Source organism: Haliotis asinina, chromosome 1, assembly GCF_037392515.1.
Source record: "Haliotis asinina isolate JCU_RB_2024 chromosome 1, JCU_Hal_asi_v2, whole genome shotgun sequence".
Classification (NCBI taxonomy): Eukaryota; Metazoa; Mollusca; class Gastropoda; order Lepetellida; family Haliotidae; genus Haliotis; species Haliotis asinina.
In genome coordinates, this window is record NC_090280.1 from 6305263 (window position 1) to 6328251 (window position 22989).

The 22989-nt window shown below is 40.5% G+C and overlaps 1 protein-coding gene across 1 annotated transcript; it reads left to right on the forward strand.

Annotated features, from left to right (window-relative positions):
- Positions 1–1467: 1467 nt before the first annotated feature.
- Positions 1468–22035, forward strand: LOC137285430 (neural cell adhesion molecule 1-like). Its single transcript, XM_067817738.1, has 10 exons — positions 1468–1650; positions 9036–9359; positions 15651–15917; positions 17420–17701; positions 18143–18415; positions 18998–19288; positions 20414–20704; positions 21111–21221; positions 21601–21619; positions 22002–22035. The coding sequence occupies exons 1-10, from the start codon at positions 1479–1481 to the stop codon at positions 22033–22035; spliced, it is 2064 nt and encodes a 687-aa protein (XP_067673839.1). The 5' UTR covers positions 1468–1478.
- The last annotated feature ends 954 nt before the right edge of the window (positions 22036–22989 follow it).

Below are 22989 nucleotides of genomic sequence, written 5' to 3' on the forward strand. Positions count from 1 at the left end.
CAAAATCCTGTGTAACATTGTCGGCGACCATTTTGTACAAGAAATCAGTCATCGGTAGTCCTGCCAGACATTGTTGTACATATTAGGTATTTTCTTTGCGGTGAAAGTCGGTCGGAAAAGATTAAACACCATCGCCCTATCTTTCCGAGTACACGTTCACTACTATGATGAATATTTTGCGTACCATTCAGATATTATTTCATTGAACTATTTTAAGTGTCTACGTTTAGCCTTTACATATGTGTTAGAAGATCACATGTAGCCATTACTGCAACATGTGCTTTAGTTCCTGTGATGTACCATATTCAATACTGGGATTACTAGTGGAATCTTTCATATGAACATGTTAATAAACAACGATTTAATTCAACCTTATGAGTAACACACTCATAAAAAAAACTTATATATACCAATGAAAATGATGTATAAATTTTATGAAATGTACATGCACACACACTTGAAGGAATGTTAGTTTTGAATTGTTTGAAGCACGGGTACAAATCATTAGTAGCCAATGTCGACGGGCGTCAACGTCGGGTAATACTAGTCCCCGTCAGAGGCCATCAACGTCGACTGACACGTAACTCCGGAAATGTCTGTCACCATCGGCTGACACGAAACCCGAATGGCTCAAGCGAATTCTCGCCAATGGCAGTCAGTTTTCACGAATCAAGATCAACGGCGCCTTCAAATCCGCCAGTGACCGTCAGCGTCGATCTACGCGGAACAATCTTCCCCTTGTGTGCACACGTCTTTGTTTCAACGAATAAAACAAAATACTGAAATCGCTGTCTCATTTCTTGCCTTTGGCGTTGTAATGGCGTTCTATATTATAATCTGCGGTGTTTGACTACAATTGTTTCTACGGTTGTTTTGGTATTATATCAGTCTACGTATGCTATAGGGCGTTGAACTAATTCATTGACTACACGTCATGCCCGGATGACGGTTCGAGTCATACTCGCGTCATTTTGAAATACTGTAGTAGTTGGTTACGTGTTGTGACCCCGCCTGGGATATAACGTTGGTAAGCCCAGTTGGGTACCAGTGTTAAACTTTGGCATTCGAGTCATCTGCCACGTGAAAATCGTGTGTTGTGTTGACACATCAAGCAACATAATCGAGCGAATCGTCACTCGAACTCATTATTACAGTTTCCTGGTATGTTGTGTTTAACCCAGCTGACTCTAGATACATTTATATAATCCACATCAGGACCACATAACATGACTTGTCAAATTGTCAAGAAGTAGATTTTCCTATCTCTAAGTAATTTACATGCCAAATTAACTGACCCCATACTGGACGATAAACACTTAATTACATTCACTGACTTGCCACAACGCACTGCTTGTGAATCTGCTTATTGCAGTGGAACAGATATGGATCATACACGGATGTTGTGTGACTTGGCTGCAAGTACGGAAACAAGCATATGATGTCAGGCCATCGTGAGTGCCTGACGATCCCAGCTTGGAATGCAATGTGCTCTCCTGTTACAGTTGTTTCACTGGGATTTGAATACAGTTGACGCATACGAGTATGAATTTCCATTCTGGTTCATTCTGTTCCACTGCTATCGGATCATGCCGACGAGGGAAATGTTGCAGGTGCTTGTGTTGATGACGTTTAGGGGCCATCTTGTTCTATGTGAGTATATTTGAAGTAACCAGCAGCCACAAGTTAAGTGTGTACAACTTTGTTACAATATCAGTTAACTGATTATGATTGATTCGGTCGTCATTCTTCTTCATGTGCTGTTTATTATTTATGTGGTATTGTTTGATGTTTGGTTTGACGTGGGGTTTTACATTTACATTTTACATTTTTACATTTGTGTGTACTGTTAAAGGACAAATCAGATGACGCAAAGATTTCTCGACTGCGTCTCATCTTGAGACATGTCAGTTTCTGCACAACTTGCTCGTGACTGGATCGGAAGCGTTTATTTGTGACCATCTAACAAAACCGTTCACCCTTCAACCGTAATATATGTAAATGACTTTGAGGGGCACAGCGTGTTTCATCTTTTGACGTCTTGTGTTAACCACCGACATTCTATCTTCCGTTCAGATTCCCTCATTAAATAATCACAGTGACACACATGCCATATTCCAACTGAACTCAATTTTAGGTGCTCTTTTTACCACTACATATGAACGATTTCTGGTTAGTCATAAACGGAACACCATTCCTTTTTAAAAAGAACTTGTGGTTAATTAATACCAAGAGCTTAAAAGTTGCTAAAAAGCCGTCTGCTTCTCTCTCGCCCGCAAACGAAACCACAGACAGGTTACGTAACCCTGTCGCCAGCGCCCTGCACTGACGTCATAGAAGGAACGATTTTCAGTTTGGTGTACGGAAAATGTGTAGGAAGCTCGTCATTTTGCTGATTTCTCGACGTCACCAAAGACATGCCGAATTGTTGTGTTGCCGTCAGTTGCTCTCATATAGATGTAGGCAGTTGTAGATATGCTACTACAATTGTTACAGCTTTATCTGGGAACCAATAGCAACACGCGCGCCCATGTAACCGACAAATAGAGCATACACACACAAATGGAAATAACTATTCTTCTTGATTCTTTCCTTCCATGACAGATGACAAGTCTATCAATATGTCTGTCTTGATGTAGAAACGAGGTAGATATAAACCAGGACTGCAGTAGCCACACCTTGCAGCACAGCCAGTGCTTGTGCGACACCCAGACCACATGGTCCCACAGGTACAAGACAGATCATAGCTGTAGAGAGTAACACATTACGCTTTAACTTTAACATGCAGCGCAGTAACTTTAAGAACAAACATTAACTCAGTAGTATGGTATCTCCTTACTAAATTTAGTCATCGAGTGATAGACAACATGAACCCCTAACGTAACACATGACCTACATTCTTTATTTATATGTAAAACAACACTACCGTAACACGGTACTGCAGACCTCATGGTGGGATTAAGGAGGGGTTTGTATAAATACTGCTTTCTCCAAACTGGCCAACCTTTCCACCGAAGAATGAATGAATGCATGAATGGATGAGTGAGTGAGTGAGTGAATGAATGAGTATATGTCGCTTTTAGCAATATTCCAGCAATATCACGGCGGGAGACACCAGAACATGGGCGTCACATACTGTACCCATGTGGGGAATCAAACCCGGGTCTTCGGTGTGACGAGCGAACGCTTTAACCACTGGGCTACCACAACGCCCCGAATGAATGAATGAATGAATGAATGAATAAATGAATGAATGAATGAATGAATGTACGCCAGAGTTGCATCCAAAGATCATATAAAGACAAATACTTTATTTACAACGTATCACTAACATTAAACAAAAGGAAGCACTATTTAAAGCAAAGTTAAAGCACGTGAATATCACTCTCACCCTGTTCATACAATGTGAACTGTTTTTCAGTGACTGGACCTTTATGCCTCAGCTACTATTGGCGTCGTATATTTGTTCTTCTTCTGGACATAATTCTTCACACTGTTTTCCTTTTGATTTTGGGTGTAGCATTTTTACAGGATTTGAATAGTTTCGAGTTATGTTCCTGAGCCTGTTGTCAGCTTGCCACTTGTTATGGTGGGATCCAGGTGATTCATCGTTTTTCCAATAGGGCTTCACGTGTAATCTATATACACTTAGAGGGATGCATCGGGAGCTAGCATTCATATGACCTTCACTTACCTGTGCGTTAAAGTCTTTTTAACAGGTTGGGCTCAATGAGGTGTGAGAGATGGATGAGGCAGGTGTCTCGGTCTCTTACGTATACATTACCAAGGGTACTTCGACTGCTGAGTGACACTTTGCCGCTTGTCGTGTATGTATATTGGGTGGTGTCTGATGCATACACTGGGTACACAAGGCCTATATTGTAGTGGCATTGGTCGTGTAAGCTACAGTGGGCGGTCGTACGAGAGTATAGTCAATGAGAGAGGTATTAACGTTATCTTTGCTTCAGAACTTGTATTACATAAATCCTGTGTCTATGACACATTACAGTTTGGAGTAATTCATCATCTTAAATCGATGGATGTAAGAATGTAAGTGGCCTGATATGATAGTATCACCTATAGTGGCATATACGCTGAGTGTAAAACGTTGGTGATAACCCTGTCTAGCAGCACCTGCAGAGAATTGTCAGTTGGTGTATCGCGCCTTTGTACTCGACGTGGAGTTAACATTACATGGAATTGCAGTACCACCACAACATTTTGTAGAAAGTGATTGTGAAATACGCTAATAGGTAACAGCAGAAAACTCTGACAAGGTATTTATTAAATTTATAATTAAATTCATACTCACAATCTTACGTAAGCCGATGTTCCTGAACGTCAGATATGTCCTCGGAATTAGGAGTTGCATTATTTATAGCACCATGTATGTTCCACGTGAGAAGGCTGAGAGTCATTGTATATAACAGGGACATGACTGAGTGAGACACTGCTTGTGAGTTTAGCGTTAGCATGCATTTTTTGATAATGTCGTTGACTGCTATATTAGTGTGCAACCCCCTACCTACCCATGCCTTTTCCAAAAGCCTGCGTCCGCCCCTAGAATGTAGTCACCGCACTGTATAGATATTGGGATGATGTGGCGATCGGTTTGTCCCCTTCTAGTGTAACATGCATGCCGTTATACGTGTTATGATATGCCCACATCGTCATCACCTGTGGGTACAATTGAAAATACATGTATGAATAAATACCCCGTATCGATAAAACAGATTCGATAGGACAAAACATCTTAAACAGAAAAAAGACCAAACAAATAATTTTATCGCATGAATAATACAACTTTGTTTGGTCTCGATTACCCAGCTCAAGAAATAGCAACACCACTCCCATGTGGAAGTGGATTATTCGAATCTAGGTCACGAAGTACGTTGAGTCGTTTGCTTTGTTCACAGAATGAGTTCCCTTGGTAGTAATGTGACTTTAGAGCAGTTTCCCCTCATATTTGCTGCGCAACATCGTAAACATTAATCTAGGCCATATGACTCATCGCGATGTGTTGTGAAGGGCAGTAATTACTCGCCCTTCAATCCCTGGATATGCTTCAGAAAAGTATCTGTAGCCTTTTCCCATTTCTCCGCGATTTTCCTGGACTAGTGGGCAATTTAGCCTCGTTTTGGTAGAGATATAAATATTCATGAGGCCTCAATAAGAATGGTCTGTAAGAGGCTTCCATAGGAAACACGCACATGCCGTTCGTGAGAATAATCAAGCATATAGGTGTTTCACCTTATCGCGTGGTTTGTCCTGGCTATATCCGTTATTCTCCCCTCTACACCGCCTGATGACAGAGAGTTCAGGTGTGGCCTTAAGTATTAATTCCCTCACTCATGGCTACTGTTTACACTGAGGGTGTAAATCATGTAGGTAGAAAATACTGTACTGTTAGCGGTAAGTAGAGAATGAAATAATTGTGATAATTTCTTTCAATCCAGTGACTACATCGATGTGCAAGAACCACTACAGTTTAGTAGATTCATGACATCACTTACAATAAATAATCGAATCGTAATATCGAAATCCATAGAACGATGAAACGAATGTTACATTGGTAACAGCTATGAGTAAAGCCAACGGTCAAAGAACATTACTAACAATCAAGCGACAAAACCAAGAGCCCAGTTCCTGAAATTCTGTTACCTGGAATATTCCTGTTTTGTATGGTCAGATCTTCGACGACCAGTCACTTAAAGGCCATGTGGTCACCGAATCGCAAGGTCATGTAGCACTTTGTTTTTACCAGGGGAGATAATCAAGCAAATCATTAAAATTGCACTTAGTCTATCACAAAGTATACGAATTGCATTAAAAGGACGCGGATACACAGCTAGAACATTGTGAAATATGTTTAGTCTGAGTAAATGAGTTATGGAAACATTGTGAAAGATCTGGCGCTCTCTCTCTTGAGAGGGCAGAGAAAATCTGGTGGTATGCAGGGGCTGTTGATACCTAGAGGTGATCCTTAGATTGTATGTGCCTCTGTGAAAAGTTTACGTTGGATGGAATGAGGTCATCAATTTCATGTGACATGACGTGTAAATTGTAATTTACAAGCGTTTAGATATCGACTATCTCCATGTTGCTTGTTTAATGGGCATTCTAGAAGTTGGTGAGTCAAAAATGAAACCTACAGCTTTATGGATTACAACTTCGTGTATATTACGTTGAGCGACGTTTCGATGCAGATTCTTACAACGTTTTCAAGCAAAATGTGAATACAACCAAACAGAAAGAAGCTTATATACATGGTTTGTTGTGACAAACAGCTGATTAACATTAACAACAGTGATAGCATTAACAACAAATGTGATAGAGTGAACAAGTGGTACATAATTGGAAGAGGCCAGTACAGAGCACTAATGATGAAGCCAATGACGAGTGGGGTTAAGTAGTAACAACAACCAGACACAATGCTGAGATAGTCTATGGTTTGATTAGTATGCAAAATTACACACATATTTTATGTTTTCAGATGTGTTGATAATGCCCAGCTCCACTCACTATTCTCCCGGCTCCACTCACTATTCTCCCGGCTCCACTCACTATTCTCCCGGCTCCACTCACTATTCTCTCGGGTACACTCACTATTCTCTCGACTACACTCTTTATTCTCCCGGCTCCACTCACTATTCTCCCGGCTCCACTCACTATTCTCTCGGGTACACTCACTATTCTCCCGGCTCCACTCACTATTCTCCCGGCTCCACTCACTATTCTCTCGGGTACACTCTCTATTCTCCCGGCTCCACTCACTATTCTCTCGGGTACACTCACTATTCTCTCGGCTACACTCTGTATTCTCCCGGCTCCACTCACTATTCTCCCGGCTCCACTCACTATTCTCTCGGCTACACTCTCTATTCTCTCGGCTCCACTCACTATTCTCCCGGCTCCACTCACTATTCTCTCGGCTCCACTCACTATTCTCTCGGCTCCACTCACTATTTTCTCGGGTACACTCACTATTCTCCCGGCTCCACTCACTATTCTCTCGGGTACACTCACTATTCTCCCGGCTCCACTCACTATTCTCCCGGCTCCACTCACTATTCTCTCGGGTACACTCTCTATTCTCCCGGCTCCACTCACTATTTTCTCGGGTACACTCACTATTCTCTCGGCTACACTCTGTATTCTCCCGGCTCCACTCACTATTCTCCCGGCTCCACTCACTATTCTCTCGGGTACACTCTCTATTCTCCCGGCTCCACTCACTATTCTCCCGGCTCCACTCACTATTCTCTCGGGTACACTCACTATTCTCTCGGCTCCACTCACTATTCTCTCGGGTACACTCACTATTCTCCCGGCTCCACTCACTATTCTCTCGGGTACACTCACTATTCTCTCGGCTCCACTCACTATTCTCTCGGGTACACTCACTATTCTCCCGGCTCCACTCACTACACCCGATATACCCCCAGCTACACCCGCTGTTCTCCAGCTACACCCGATATAACCCCAGCTACAGTAGCTATTCTTTTGGATACACCACACACTATTCCCTCGAGTACACCCCCAGTTACACTCGCTATTCTCTTTACAAATTAGAGCGAAGACATGCACGGAACCCTAATCTGAACTGATAATAGGAGCAGCCGTTAAGGATATTCCTTTTACTTTGATTTGATTACACTTTCGAAGTGAAGTACAAAGTCGGGGAAAATCCTAAATATCAGGAATCTAATGGCCAGTACAAAGTGTCAACCACATAAACGACAGTCACCGCTGCCTCCACAAGATATTTCCACCGGTAGTCTTTTAACCACGGACGTTGTGCAACGCTCTGATAAGTGTAAATTGTCACAGCTCTCACAGGCGGATGGTCTGAATCTGTGGTGTTGATGACCTGTTAAAGATAAGGTTAATCCCAACTACATGCATAACACATGTATATAGCATGTATACAACATGTATGCGACATGTATGCAACATGTATAGCACATATATTAACATGGGAAAATTGGACAAAATTTTACCAATGTTTTATAACGATATGTGTTATTGAAAATTGGAAATTTACAGATCAACTGAAGACGTTCCTTAATATTCAACCTGTCAAGGGGTCACGGTGATAACGAGCATCGGACTTAGTCCGTGTCCAGCATCTCTAAAGCTAACAGAGCCAAGGCGCAATGCATGTATCTGTATCTACGACTGTTTGTATTCCACGCTGGTCAAATCACGTGCGTGCCACGTATACCCTCGTGGCATACTCACGACTAGCCATCGATGCCTTGGTCCATCTATATGACATGATATGAAGTTCACAATAACAACATTATCGTGAGTTTATCTGAAACGTGATTATCTATGATACCTGGAATAGGTATATAATACGGATGACAGTCACAAAGCGGGGGTGGCTGTCTTGTATATTTTATCTATTGCATTACGTTGTGAATACTTGAAGTTTTGTAACTGTGTACAACATAGATTGTATAAACGCCCTCTGATGCTTGATGCGTAGAGCTTTAAACAATGACATAGCGTTGTATACTTTTGAATGTGTGTCGTAATTACTGTAGTCTGTATAACGAATCTACGTATGATGTTTATGTTCTTTGAAAGCTGATTGATCTCCATAATAATTGTACCTATACAATTATCGGATGACTATGTAACAGATGATCCCGTGACTGCGGGTATTAAACTAACTTTTGCTTCACTCAGGTGTTGTGTTGTGTTGTGTTGTGTTGTGTGGGAGTTGGTATAGTCATACCTCTTGCCAAGCGAGCCAATTCCCCAAACTCGCGATTTAATACATGTATACAACATGTATTTAACATGTATACATGTATAGCACATGTATACAACATGTATACAACATGTATAGCACATGTATAAAACATGTATACAACAATGAGATACTAATCATGATGGCGATAGATGACAATGTGTTCATTGTAAGCTGACTTTGATTCTTTCACAAACCTCTGTGACATGGAAATCACATAGACCACCTAATACGATACACCAATATCCGCAATAAGGCTAACTCATTCATTTTATTGAAGGTGGTGACATCACTTTGGAAGAGTCTTCTACACCTGCAATTCTCGGTCATCCATTTACGTTTTCCTGTAATGTCACTGGTGGCGGGAAGACAGGATTGATTTTGTTTCAAATCAAGAAAAATGACACTTATGCTACTGTCTGCCGTGTTGATGTGGATACCGGGGTTCAGCTCACCAACAACAACAGCTTTTTGTGCTCACGTGATGAGTTTCACTCTCACACGTACTCTTTGATCATCAGAAAGGTATCGACGAGAGACCGATCTAGATGGATGTGTCAGTCGGGAGAGATGCAAAGCAATACCATCGATCTGGACGTACTGTGTAAGTAGGACATTCAGACAAACCTCAAAGCGTGAAAACAACAGTGTAAGTAAGTGTAAGTAAATGCAAAGTGTAAGTAGAACATTCAGATACAACTGTCATGAAAGCAACATTTTATCTGGACGTACATTGTAAGCAGAACGTCTAGAAAAGCTTATGACGTCATAACAGCAACACTAATTGAATGTAGACGGACATACAGGTAGACAGATAAATATATTCTGTACGAAGATTTACACCCATAATGCATGCTAAAGTACAATCATATCATCCTACATGCATTAAGTTTCAGTTTGTGAGGATGATTTAATGGTGACTACTTCAGATAGACACAGTCCAAGTTTGCATAATGCCTCTTCATCTGCAGATCCCATCAAGTGTATGAATTTAGTAGTTGCCCCTTAGTCTGTAAAGCAAGCTGACAGATACTATTTTTTCTCAGATGAGAGAATTTTCCACACTTCATAAATACATGGTATTCATTTTCCACAGTCGTCTTATTTTTCTCTGAACAGTAACTACAGATTCTGTCTTCATGAGTTACATTGATGTGTCTTCTAGTTTCAGCTTTTAGTCTAAAACTGTTACATCTGAATTTTGAAAATAATAAGGATCACATGGAAGACCAGGCGTTCCTTTTTTCCCAGATGTCTTCTCAAGCTTTGTTTGGCATAATGTGTGAAGAGACCACGGAAGAAATAAGGGAACGTGTGCTTTTATGTGATCTCTTATTTTGTCGTACATTATATGTTAGTATTTAATGCAGTGGAATGTCATTTGTTACATCTGATTCAACATTGAGTAGAGACATAACAATACTGATGATACAATTCACATTTGGACGAAGATTCCAGGGAGGCGTGCCAGTCTTGATAGAGGTTGTACGATAGTCTTATCTAAAATTCTCGAAGAAATAATTCTACATCATCAATGTTTTGTTGGGTCCACACTGTACAAAAACCTACGCGAAAAGGCGTGGTCTTAATTGAGCTATATCAATATCTTTCAACATCACCAAGTGTTTGAACATTTAGATGCCTCCATTGTGAGTAAGATGTGTGAAATATCCCTCATTAGCTTTATACAAGCTCCCATTAAGTGTGTGAATATCACGGATGCAGCATAAATCAGCTATTTTTCATATTTATAATAGGTTTTGTTATCTCTAGTAGATCTTTGCAGATTGAAAACAACATTATTATCCGAATCCTCCGTGATATGGTCCGGAGAATCATTTGGTATGTAGTCTAAATAATCGGTCATCCTGGTATTAAAAGTATCCGAGGTGAATGATTTCATGATCCGCATATTCACAAAGAATGCATTAAAATACTTTGAAATCACATTTATAACGTCCAGATCACTATTTTGGTATTTTGCTGAGTACTTTGGAGTTATTGACACAAAAATCATTAAATAACTTTCGAAAAAATAAGGATAGGAGATCTCCAGACGAATACCACAAAACTAGGTATAAATATTCATCAACGTGCACACAAAAATATTTTGAATCTAAGCAAAAACGTTTGGAAGACAGCATCAGTGAGTTCTTGTTGGAGTTAAAAAGTTTTAATCCGAAAAAGACTGGAAACTGTATACATATTGAGGAATCGTATATGTATTTTGAAAATCGGTTTGCCTCCCCAGATAAGGACTCCGACTCCTACGATTACCACAGAGCACCAGAAAGTAATTCTATGCCATTTGTAAATCAGATTTTAGATGCACCCATAACTAGGGATGAGATATTTGAAAGCATTCAACACCTGAAATGCAATATATCCCCTAGTATAGATATACTATTTCTGAATTTTTTGAGAACTCAGCGGATATATTAATACCATACTTGAAACTAATATTTAATGTTATGCTCGAGAGCAGTATTTTCCCTCAATCTTGGTCAGTTGGTGTAATAGTCCCCATTCACATACAAGGTGATATAAATAGTATGAATAATTATAGAGGGATTACCCTCCTTAGTATATTTAGCAAAATATTTACTTGCATCGTTAATAAAAGACTCGTTCTCTGGACAGTTACTCTGGATAAAATAAATGAAGAGCAAGTGGGATTCAAAGAAGGATACTCGGTAGTTGACAATATATTTATTCTCCAAACAATTGTACAAAAATATTTTAGAAAATAAGGTGGCAAATTCCATGCTTTTTTGTAGATTTCTCGACAGTATTTGACTCGGTAAATATAAATAAGCTATGGAATCTCTTACGAATTCACGGAGTGAGCAGGAAAATGAATAAACTCTTATGCAGTATCTATGAAAATATAAAGGTATGTGTAAGACATAATAACGAGATCCCGAAAACGCTTACAAGCCATTTGGGAGTAAGGCAGGTCTGTATCCTAAGTCCTTTTCTGTTTAGTTTCTTTATAAATGAATTAGCTACTCAAATTCACGAACACTGTAATAATGGCATCCAACTACACCCCGATATTACGCAGCTGTTTTTGCTTCTATTTGAAGATGATATTATATTATTTTCCAGTACAATTAATGGCCTACAGAGAGAAAATGATGAATTAGAGAATTATGGCGATGATTGGAAACTAAGTGTAAACATGGATAAGACGAAAGTGGTAGTTTTTAAAAATAGTGGAAAAATATCGGGTAAAGAAACATGTTTTTTTTAAGGAGACCGTTAACACCGTTCTATAAATATTTAGGTGTTTACTTCACCAAAACCCAGTCATGGAATAGACACTAAACAGGCAGTCACACAAGCCCAGAAGGTTTTTGTTTCGATCTACAAGCAGTTAAATGTTCTAGGAAATCTTGTATTCGAGTCGCTTTTTAAAATATTTGATGTTAAAATAAGCCCAATATTACTGCTTCGATCTGAAGTCTGGGCCTTACAATATTTCGATGTAATAGAAAAAGTTAATTTGTATGTCTGTAAACAAATTCGTGGCGTTAAGACAAGTACATCTGGTGTTATGGTTTACGGTGAATGTGGTAGATTCCCAATGCACATATTTTCTCAAGTTAAGGCTGTCAAATACTGGTTACGATTGCTAAACATGCCTGCACATAGATTTCCCAAACAGTGTCACAAAATGATGATATTTTAAGACAATAATGGAAATACTAATTGGTAACGAATATTAAAACATTGATGTTTAAAACGGGGTTTGGTAACGCATGGTATTGTTAACTCGCGAGTTTGGGGAATCAGCTCGCTTGGCAGCTAGGAGGTGTAACTATACCAACCCACACACAACACGAGAACCTGAGTGAATAAACAAGGAGTTTATTGCGCCACAGTCACAGGATGATTTTTACATGATTAGGTACAAATAATTATTAGAACATATTGACACGGTAATCAGGTGTCAAAATACATTATCATTATAGGCCGATATACAAAGTACATAATCATCATACGTCGATGTACACGACACATACTACATAAATCAAGATACATTTCTAACACATAACATCAACACATTTTCGTTCATACATCTTATAATACTAGCATATCCAAAACAACATTACGCAGTACATAATGAAATACACAGTGTCGAACACACTCTATACATTATACCAGGATCATTCAACACGGGAAAGTATTTACTCATAATACAATAATTTAAACAATACACGACAAGCTCTACGACAGCCACGAAACCACTATTATCAAACAGACAAAACATGAACAGCAATACAGGGAGCGATTTGGGTTTTACAGCGCTTTTAACAATATTTCAGCAATAGTTTAGGACACCAGCAATGGGCTTAACACATTGTGCCCACGTGAGGAATCGAACCTGGGCTTTCAGCTTGACGAACAAACGCATTAACCACTAGGGTACCTAGCCGCTCCTGAACAGAGCAATAGAGAGTAAAACAGTCTAAAATATATTAACGACCACGTTCCACCTAAACATAACGACCTTGCCAAGGATCTTAACATGTGGTCACGATAGCAAAAAATGTTTTACAGAAAACATTGAACAGTAATGGTAACGATTTGCCAAGGTAGAAGAAAGTAAAGGGTCTTACCTGAGTAAATAAACAAGGAGTTTATTACGCCACAGTCACAGGATGATTTGTGACTGTGGTCGTCCCTGTTTTATACCCTTTCCCAGTTGTCATAGCTAATCGGGTTTACTGATAATATTGCTGATAAGTTGTTGTATCTAAATCCTATTGCCTAATTCGACTACCGATAACGTACCTACTGCGAAGTTAAGTTACTCTATCTGTCAGAATTACATAAAGATTTTCATAACGTATTTGACCACAACGGCGTTGACAAGCGAAAGACATGATGCATCTGCTGACACATACAAGATATTGGTCTTGGACATTCGATATCAGTGTGACCACGAGTGAAGTACACGATAAATTGGATTAGCCTATCTCTATCTGTTAACACTTACAAGATACTGGTCTTGGACCTTCGTTATCATTGTGACCCTTGGCAGACTGAAGATGTGGAACGTGTAGCATTTCAATATTTCAATAAAATATTCTGTCATAGAATCTTTATAAAATATTGTGCATTTGCACCATGTTAATAGTATGATCAAAACGTTAACTGCTACCCAAAGTTTATGAAGTCACGGAAGTCACCACTTCCTTCTTGTTTGTCCGCTGTACTCCGATCTCAGAAGGAAATATTTACCAAATCATTTTTACAGATATCCAAACGCTATTACATTTATTTCATTACTGTCATGTACAAACAGTATAATATTTCAGAACTTATCAATGTTTATGTACCATGCATCATTGCAAAGAAGGAAACAGAATAATATCTGATAATGTAAACATTATCACTCGGGATGTTTTGTGTACTATAGGCCTGTGGTCTCTTCAGTACGGAATAAAGGTTTGATTTGGTATTACACAGAAACAAAAATAGTATCATTTCTCATGCCAAAAAAATTAAATTGTTGTCCATAATTCCACACAAATTTGGAAGTTGCAGAAAAACCGTGCACCTATATGCTTGTCTATTAGAGACCCCCTAACAACTACCGTTACACGTCGCTGTAGCGTCTACATCGCACTACGAGCATTCAGTTTGCTATTGTGATGCTACATCTACAACAAGTGATGGTACTGTTGAAGGACGCATCGTGAGACGCGTTGCTCCTTTAGCCATGGAGAGGACGTTATGGCAGTTTTCGAGGAGTGTACATCACAGGTCAAATACTAAAGGTTGTCAAGTGTACCTAGGGCATGCATTGCTCCTTTAGCCACGGAGAGGGCGTTATGGCAGTGTTTGAGGAGTGTACATCACAGGTCAAATACTGAAGGTTGTCAAGTGTACCTAGGGCATGCATTGCTCCTTTAGCCATGGAGAGGGCGTTATGGCAGTGTTTGAGGAGTGTACATCACAGGTCAAATACTGAAGGTTGTCAAGTGTACCTAGGGCATGCATTGCTCCTTTAGCCACGGAGAGGACGTTATGGCAGTGTTTGAGGAGTGTACATCACAGGTCAAAAACTAAAGGTTGTCAAGTGTACCTAGGGCATGCATTTCTCCTTTAGCCATGGAGAGGACGTTATGGCAGTGTTTGAGGAGTGTACATCACAGGTCAAATACTAAAGGTTGTCAAGTGTACCTAGGGCATGCATTGCTCCTTTAGCCATGGAAAGGACGTTATGGCAGTGTTTGAGGAGTGTACATCACAGGTCAAATACTGAAGGTTGTCAAGTGTACCTAGGGCATGCATTGTTTGACAATACGAATGCTCAACATTCGTTCATCAAGGCTACTACTAAAGCTTCTCAAAACAATTACATTCTACTGATGGTGTCACACACGTCATAGTAAAGTAAGTATGAGACCAGATTGATTGTAACTAAGATTGCTCCGTGCAAGCAGGCACATGTCTGAAATGGACGGTAATATCTAGCAAATCTGTGCCCAAGTAATTGCAACAGTTTTTTAAAAGTGCACACGAGAACGGAAATGACCAAATAAAATATAGGAAACGAACAATATTCGAAACTACGGTAACGTGACGTGCAAATGAGGCTTGTCACAAGAAGGATTCGGAGCCACAGTCACAGTGAAGAGCGAGTGTGTCAACCTTGTGTATTTGTCCATCAAGCCTATCAATTCTGCCCAGTCGACGCCAATCGTTCCATGAATGGCAAGGCTGCGAAGGTGATGTAGAGAAGGTAACTTGGGTACGTTGAGTAAGGGGCAAGGACAATAAGCCATGCATGTTCCATATTCCAGGTACGTTTTAAGGACAATTTGGGAGAATGACACAGAGATGTGTTGCATACGTATGCTGATAGCTCTCAGTATCCTTTCAGATCCACCTTCCCTGGACATACGCTCTGTGCATCCATGCACTGGATACACTTTCTTCCTGAATCAGAATGCATCTTTGAACTGTTCAGTCACAGCAGCAAACCCGTTCCCGTATAACTTTACCTGGTACCATGGAAGGAAGGTTGTTGGCAGAGATCAGATCTACACTATGCACAAGGTATACAAGTCAAGTTCCGGGTTGTACAGATGTGTCGCACACAATGGGATATTGCCACCTGGAGAGGATAATGTAACAGTCGACATTCATAGTAAGTACAAAGTATCTTGTTTTATTCTTGTGGAACTTTCTGTCTCACCATAACACCCTTTTCAATGGATGTTTCAAACTTTCACGGTTAAATGTAAACAGAATTATTACCAATAGTGTATGCATTCAAGATACAATGCAAATACTAGGTAACCAATGATGTATACATTCAAGGTGCAATGTTAGTACTAAGACTTAGCATCAGCAATGTATGAGTTCTGCGTGCATTGTCGATAACAATAATGATCGTAGAGCATCTATATAGCACCTTTCCAAGCTAAATATCCAGCCCAAGGCGCACATAATGTCAGTTGAGTTAACAAAAGCTTCACAGAAGAGATGAGTTTTCATGTGACTTCTGAAGCTGAGATTCAGCGGCAACGTAAATGCCAGGGCACTGATGATTGTACATACCAGTGTTGTAGGCAGCCTATGTGTTGATAAGAACGAATGCTCAGTGCGGGTTAGGTATAGTGTTAGAATATAGGAGCTGCGTTGTATACTTTGTACGTGCGGCGTTAATAAAAAGTCACTGCTATGTTTCATTCAAGTTGCAGTGAGCAATAGATAAAGAATACTACACAACGTCTCATTACATACGAAGTATACGAAACGAGTGTGGGACACTTCACGAGTTTTGTATACTTCGTATGTAATGTGACCGAGTGTGGTATTTTTATTCATCACCCTCGTCTAACACGCATTAAATTGACAAAATAACGTATTTTTGTTATTTTTATGGTTTTAAATCGAAACCGGTTTCATAAAGAAATTGCGGAAGAATTATATTCTGTAGAACACTTTAGCATGACGTCACATTGTAATGACGTCACTACGTCTGCCCCCCCCATCCCCCCCACCCCCGGTAAACGACGTCACGATGCATGTCCGTTGTCGTCGCCTCGAACAGCCTTCCACAGTAAACTAGTCCGCAATACCCTGTTCTTTGGTTTGCTGTTGCATCATTCAGCTAACATCCCTGGTGGAAAGATTGCTTTTATGTTTTTCGATGGATATAATACCTAATCATCAAACAGCGACACGGCAACGTTCGCAATGTTTACATTACGCAGCTGAGAGGTCATCGGCTACCCAATCAAATCGTTAGAATCTCAGTTCAAGTCGTTACGATAGGACAAACGTGTGACGTACCAGATTAGTGTGCACGTACACATACGCCGATCACGTGGCTAATAAAGGTGTGTATGCCGCTGTTTCAGACGTTTGGGTGGGGTAACCTCTTGGCTAGTGCATTTGCTTGTTACGCCGAAAGGCTCAGGTTCGATTTCCTTCCCAATTCCCGTGTCTTGGTATTGCTGGAATATTGGTAAAAGTGGCCAAAACCATCAATCGTTCAATTTTTGCGGCCTCCATAAAAATCATCATGGCAGACCTAGATGTTTTGGGACAGGTTGCACGTCCACTGCATAACCCGTTTAGTGTGGTTACGACACGTTCAGGTCATTACGCGATGTCTCATTACGAATGTCATTTTGTTCTTAGGCCCGCCCGTAGTTCACATTGCCGAGACTCAGAGCATCGTAAATGTATCGGGAGATTTGACTATTCACTGCAAGGCAGACGCCTATCCAGAAGTGACGTCAGTGGTTTGGACAAAGATAGATGTAGGTGGAAGGATCTCTGAGAATGGGACTCTTCGTCTGAGAGACATACAGAAGGATGACGCTGGAATATATGTCTGTACAGCCACCAACAAGGTCACATCCTGCTCGGGAGTACAACTGAGCAAAATGTCATCTGAACATTTAACACTAGAGGTTCGGCGTAAGTGAGGTTTTCAATCTATTGATACTGACACAATACTCACGCCCAACCTGTATTGAGTGCTGAGATACAACTGGTGACTGATGCGTTCTGAAACACACAAGACATTGTGTAACATGGGATTATTTTGTTGTGAGCATTATACACCAACTTCAACCCACTGAGAACGCTGTTTGCTTTCTGCTAGTTAGTGTAATATGTAGTGTCTGCGACCTACTCAAAATATAGAAACTTGTATAGAACATGTTACTGTTATGCACTTTTCAAAAACATACCCATACTCTTCTGGGGCAATATGAAATAATGATTCTGTCACGTAACGAGTTACATGGCAGATTGTTTAAAGATGAAAGGTATTACTAGTCCGCAGAATGAAGAAAATCCACAGAATCCACATGTTGTAAACATAACCCCCTGAATCCACATGCTGTAATGTTTTAGATGCACCAGAGATCATGTCTTTTGATGTCACGCCTGGAGGAAGAAGGGTGACGGAACACGACAACGTGACATTACAGTGTCACATCAGCAGTAATCCTGCTTCAGTCATAGAGATCAGGAACATCACCTCCATCCTACGACGTGGGACAAGTGGCGAGTTACTGGAAGCGAGCATTGATGATGTTGGATGTCTTCAAACAGGACCATACACATGTTCTGCAAGGAATATGCTGGGACAATCTGCGAAACAAAACATATCATTGCAAGTGAAATGCAAGTATAAAACTTTAGTCTGATTTCTGAAACATCAGGTATGAGGTCATCCTAAAAGGCTGTAGGCAAATACAATTCGTATGAATCCAGCAAACAACGAGCAAATGTGATGCAATTATTAATTGCATTATAAATATGCTTGGTTAATTAATGCAAACAAATGACAACGATGTAATTACACAGGTAGTACAGAACAGAGCTGCATTACGATACTCTGTGGTAGCATAGTAAAACTTGCAATATAAATTCAAAGGTGGTGGCAATATCACTAATGTTAGTGATATTAAAACCTTATGGTCACACACCCACTGGTTTGATACAGTGTGATATAAGCATGTGCTTTCCACCTTATATTCACCACAACGAATTCAATTGACTTCAAAAACATCCACGTCTTGCAACATCCATACTAGTGTTCACATTTAGGACAACTAATACTAAAATCAAATGTTCTTAGCGTCACATGAACCAGGAGTGGAACTAAATCCAAGCGTCCAGTGTTAGATTACCCACCACATTCCTGAAAATAGTTATCTGACTGAAGACAAGGATTCGGTGTTATACATTTCTGTCACAATTCAGGTGCTCCAAGGCCATATGGATCCACAACGGACAGATATGTGTTCAGATCTGTGCTAGGTGGAAACGTTACACTGCAGCTGATTGTTATTGGTTTCCCTGAGCCAACCTTCACGTGGAGAAGAACTCGGAATGCAAGGCCACTCAACAACAGTAAGGTCAACACAGATGGTGCTCGAGTGACAGGAAGTGTATCCATCACTGATGTCAAGAAAGAGGACTTTCAAAATTACACGGTGGAAGTGTCCAACTCAGAAGGAACACTTTCGGAGAACATTGTGCTGATTTCTGCATGTGAGTTTGTTTTGTCCTTTTGTGTGTACGAAATGTCCCTCGTTAGCCACAGAACCCTATACAATCAACCCCATCACCTGTAGCACACCCCATTTGATAAAGCACGTCATTTGAACTTTAGCACCTTATACTCAACCCCCTTCACACGCACATACACACACACCTTTAACCTTAGCCCCCTTTACACACACACATTCAGCTCTTGCTCTACACCCATACACGCTGCACTTCAGATCTAGCACCTATACACATCCCCCTCAGTATTAGCGACCCATGCAGATCCCTTGTCAGCTCTAGCGTACTATACAGATCCCCAGTCAGCTCTAGCGTACTATACACATCCCCAGTCAGCTTTAGCGTCCTACACATCTCCAGTCAGCTCTAGCGAACGCAACACGAAACCAACACAAAACTGCATGAAACCTTCACGAAACCACAAAAACCCCAAAACAATAAAAACAAAAACAAAAAGCAAAAAAGGAAAGCTCACGAAATCAACAGGAAACTAACACGAAACCACAGGAAATCACATTCAAGCTACAAAAAACTATACAAAACCAACACGAAATCACACGAAACCGGCATGAAACCACACGAAACTTAACATGAAACCACCACGAAAGAAACAACCGGAACCCAAAGGGGACCAAACCAACCTGTGAACATTGTCTAATGCTTTTTTGTAACTATTAAAGAGAACAGTAGAGACTTTTGGTGATCTCTATTCAAATGCAGGACAAACAACAATATATATGCTCCCTATATAGATGCCTCTGCCACCTGCGAATGCAAGGCATCGCACATGATTTGAGAAAACATTCCTTCACTACTGCAACGTCATGTTTTGAAAAAACAGACTGCATATGTACACTAAAAACCCAGTGCAAACTTCCAGACTACCCTAAATTTCGATTGTGGGTTGTATTGAAATAGGATGACATTCAACGATATTCCTCACGATCACGATCAGGATCAGGATCTCACAAAGAAAGTTACAACGACAGGGCTGAATGTGCGTGACCGTATTCTATCACTCACTGTAATATTTGGTCTGACGTTTAGCTGAGTTAGTAGATGTTGACAAACTCATATGAGAAGTCCCTATTTGTGTTCGATCATCTGCAGCTATGCCAGACACGCCGACGGATCTGCAAGCATTGTCCGTCAGCACTCAATCAGTCACCCTGAGATGGGAGAAGGGTTTCAACGGTGGCGCCACACAAAGGTTCAACATACAATACAGGCAACCTGGCGGACAGTGGACTACGCACCCAACAAGTCCAACCGAGGACGAGACACTCCAACTAGACATTGACGGCCTCGACCCCGGAACAGTCTACGAAATTCGGATTAATTCACAGAATGAACACGGCACTAGTAACTACACAAATACCATCGCCGTGGAGACAGAGTCAGGTGAGAACACCACAATGCAGAGTGGTACAACAATGCCAGGTAACAGCCTACCGTGGGGCAGACTTACCAATGTTTACAATTTGTCTTCACTTGGGAGCTGGCCAGATGATATTATTGCCATCATTCGTAGTATTATCAGTCGCCGTCGTAGTAGTGGTACTGACAGCAACAGTGGTAGCAGCAGTTACAGGAGTAGTAGTGGAAGCAGCAGCACCACCAGCAGCACCACCAGCGGAAGCAGTGGCAACAGGAGCAGTAGTAACAGCGGCCAAGTAGCAGTAGTAGTAGTGTTGGGGGTGGCGATGGCTGTAGTAGTATCTTATGCGTCCTGTGACTCAATACAGATTTGTATTATTTGTATCAGCTCCTTTGTTAGTTTACATTGACACTTATGTTTATGTACCAGTCAACCCCGGTCTGATAGCGGCTACAGTGACGGCAGTGATAGTGGTTGTACTTGTCGGCATCATCATTACAGTCGTCCTGGTTAAGAGGAATCGGGAGAGAGTCAAGGCAGGTAAATATAGCACGTTTTGAGTATTACCTTGTCCTCTCGTATGAGCTTACTGAAACAAGACTGCATTCTATGGCACTGTCACCTGTGTGGTGGAAACTTTCGTGGCCAACTTTGAGGGTATCTCTGAAAAGCATTTCATGCAGGGGACATAAAGCCATGCTCCGTTTATGTGGAAGCAGATTATTTACGATGAGCCTCTTTGCAGATACGTTCGATGGGTTAGTTCCAACAAAAATGTCATTTCTCATTCATTTAGACTGAGATAATGTCAGAGGCAGTAGCCAACGAACCGCGACATCCATAACCATTTATTTTAGACTGTAAAAATATACATACGTATGCACTGTTACAATATTAATACGCTTGTTCCAAATTTCAGATGATCCTGGCAGTATACGGTTCGTATATAACAAATACTGATGACGATATTTATCCTCAATTTACAGTACTTTTGTAGATAGTTACGAAACATTCTTTAAACGGAAGGAGCGTGGAACGATGGAATGATTAGTGTATTATGTCATCAGTATACGCTACATATACACATGACATTTATTAAGTATATGTACGTAAAATGTTCATATTTTGCCACAATCATATTCAATAATCGTTTCTGAAACGCCCTCCTAATCTGTCGAAATAAATTTGCATTTGGGCATTACGAAAACCTCTCACTCATAAACAATCCAGGCAAAGTTCACCTGACAGATTTTTTATCATATAAGTTAATCTAATTTTTATTCCCAAATATTACCAAATACCATGTTGTTTCATTTCCAGAGAGGAAGTCGAGGAAATAGGTAAGATGTTTTAGCATGGTCGTGAAAGCTTTCGCTCATCGGGAACAGGTGTTCGATTATACACATCGGTGAAAAGTGTGAAATCATCTTCGTGTGCAGCCCGATATTGTTTGAATATTGCTAAAGGCGGGGTAAAACCCCACTTACACACAGTCTCTTAGACATTCAAAAGTGGAACATGATTTAAACCTGGTGTTACGTGAAATCAATCTATCCACTGCATTATGTCATCAACATTCTAACAGATGAAATCGATGTATTTGTTTACTTGCTCAGCCGACTGATGCCTTTTTAATACTCTTTCTCTCTCTTTCTCTCTCTTTCTCTCTCTCTCTCTCTCTCTCTCACACACACATATATATACATACACACACACATATACAGTATGGTTCAAAATTATTGAGAATAGCTAAAGCATTTCATATTATTAAACGAGAACAAATCAGATAAAATTGCATGTATTGTGAAAGTGAACTGACCTTTTCATGTTGTGTAGGTAACAATTTAATATTTTATCAAGTCTCCTTGAGCTTCACGGCACAGTCTAAGACGGGTAGGCATACTTCCTATCAGAGAGGTTAGTGTTTCGTGAGTTATGCTGTCACAGTATCGGACCACTTCTCTCTTCATGTCTTCAATTTCTGTCAACCCCTTTTGATTCACACATTCCTTCATCATCCCCCAAATGTTCTCAATGGGATTAAGTCAGGACTATATGCAGGAAATGGTAATGCAGTCACATTTTTCTCCTGAAACCACTGCTTGGCATGTTTTGCGATGTGTTTAGGATCATTATCTTGCTGCAAAATCCAGTCATTTCCATAAAACACATGTGCACTTGGAAGGAGAAAATTATCTAATATGTTAGTGTAGCGTGGACTTGTCAGATTTCCCTCAAACACACACAGCGGGGTCGTTCCTAATAAGGATATCCCTCCCCATACATGAAACTTTGGGCTGTATTTAGG

Coding starts and splice junctions, on each gene's coding strand:
- LOC137285430 (XM_067817738.1), top strand. CDS start 1,479: ATGCAATGTGCTCTCCTGTTACAGTTGTTTCACTGGGATTTGAATACA. Junction 9,360..15,650: donor CATCGATCTGGACGTACTGT/GTAAGTAGGACA, acceptor GTATCCTTTCAG/ATCCACCTTCCCTGGACATA. Junction 20,705..21,110: donor CGCCGTGGAGACAGAGTCAG/GTGAGAACACCA, acceptor TTTATGTACCAG/TCAACCCCGGTCTGATAGCG.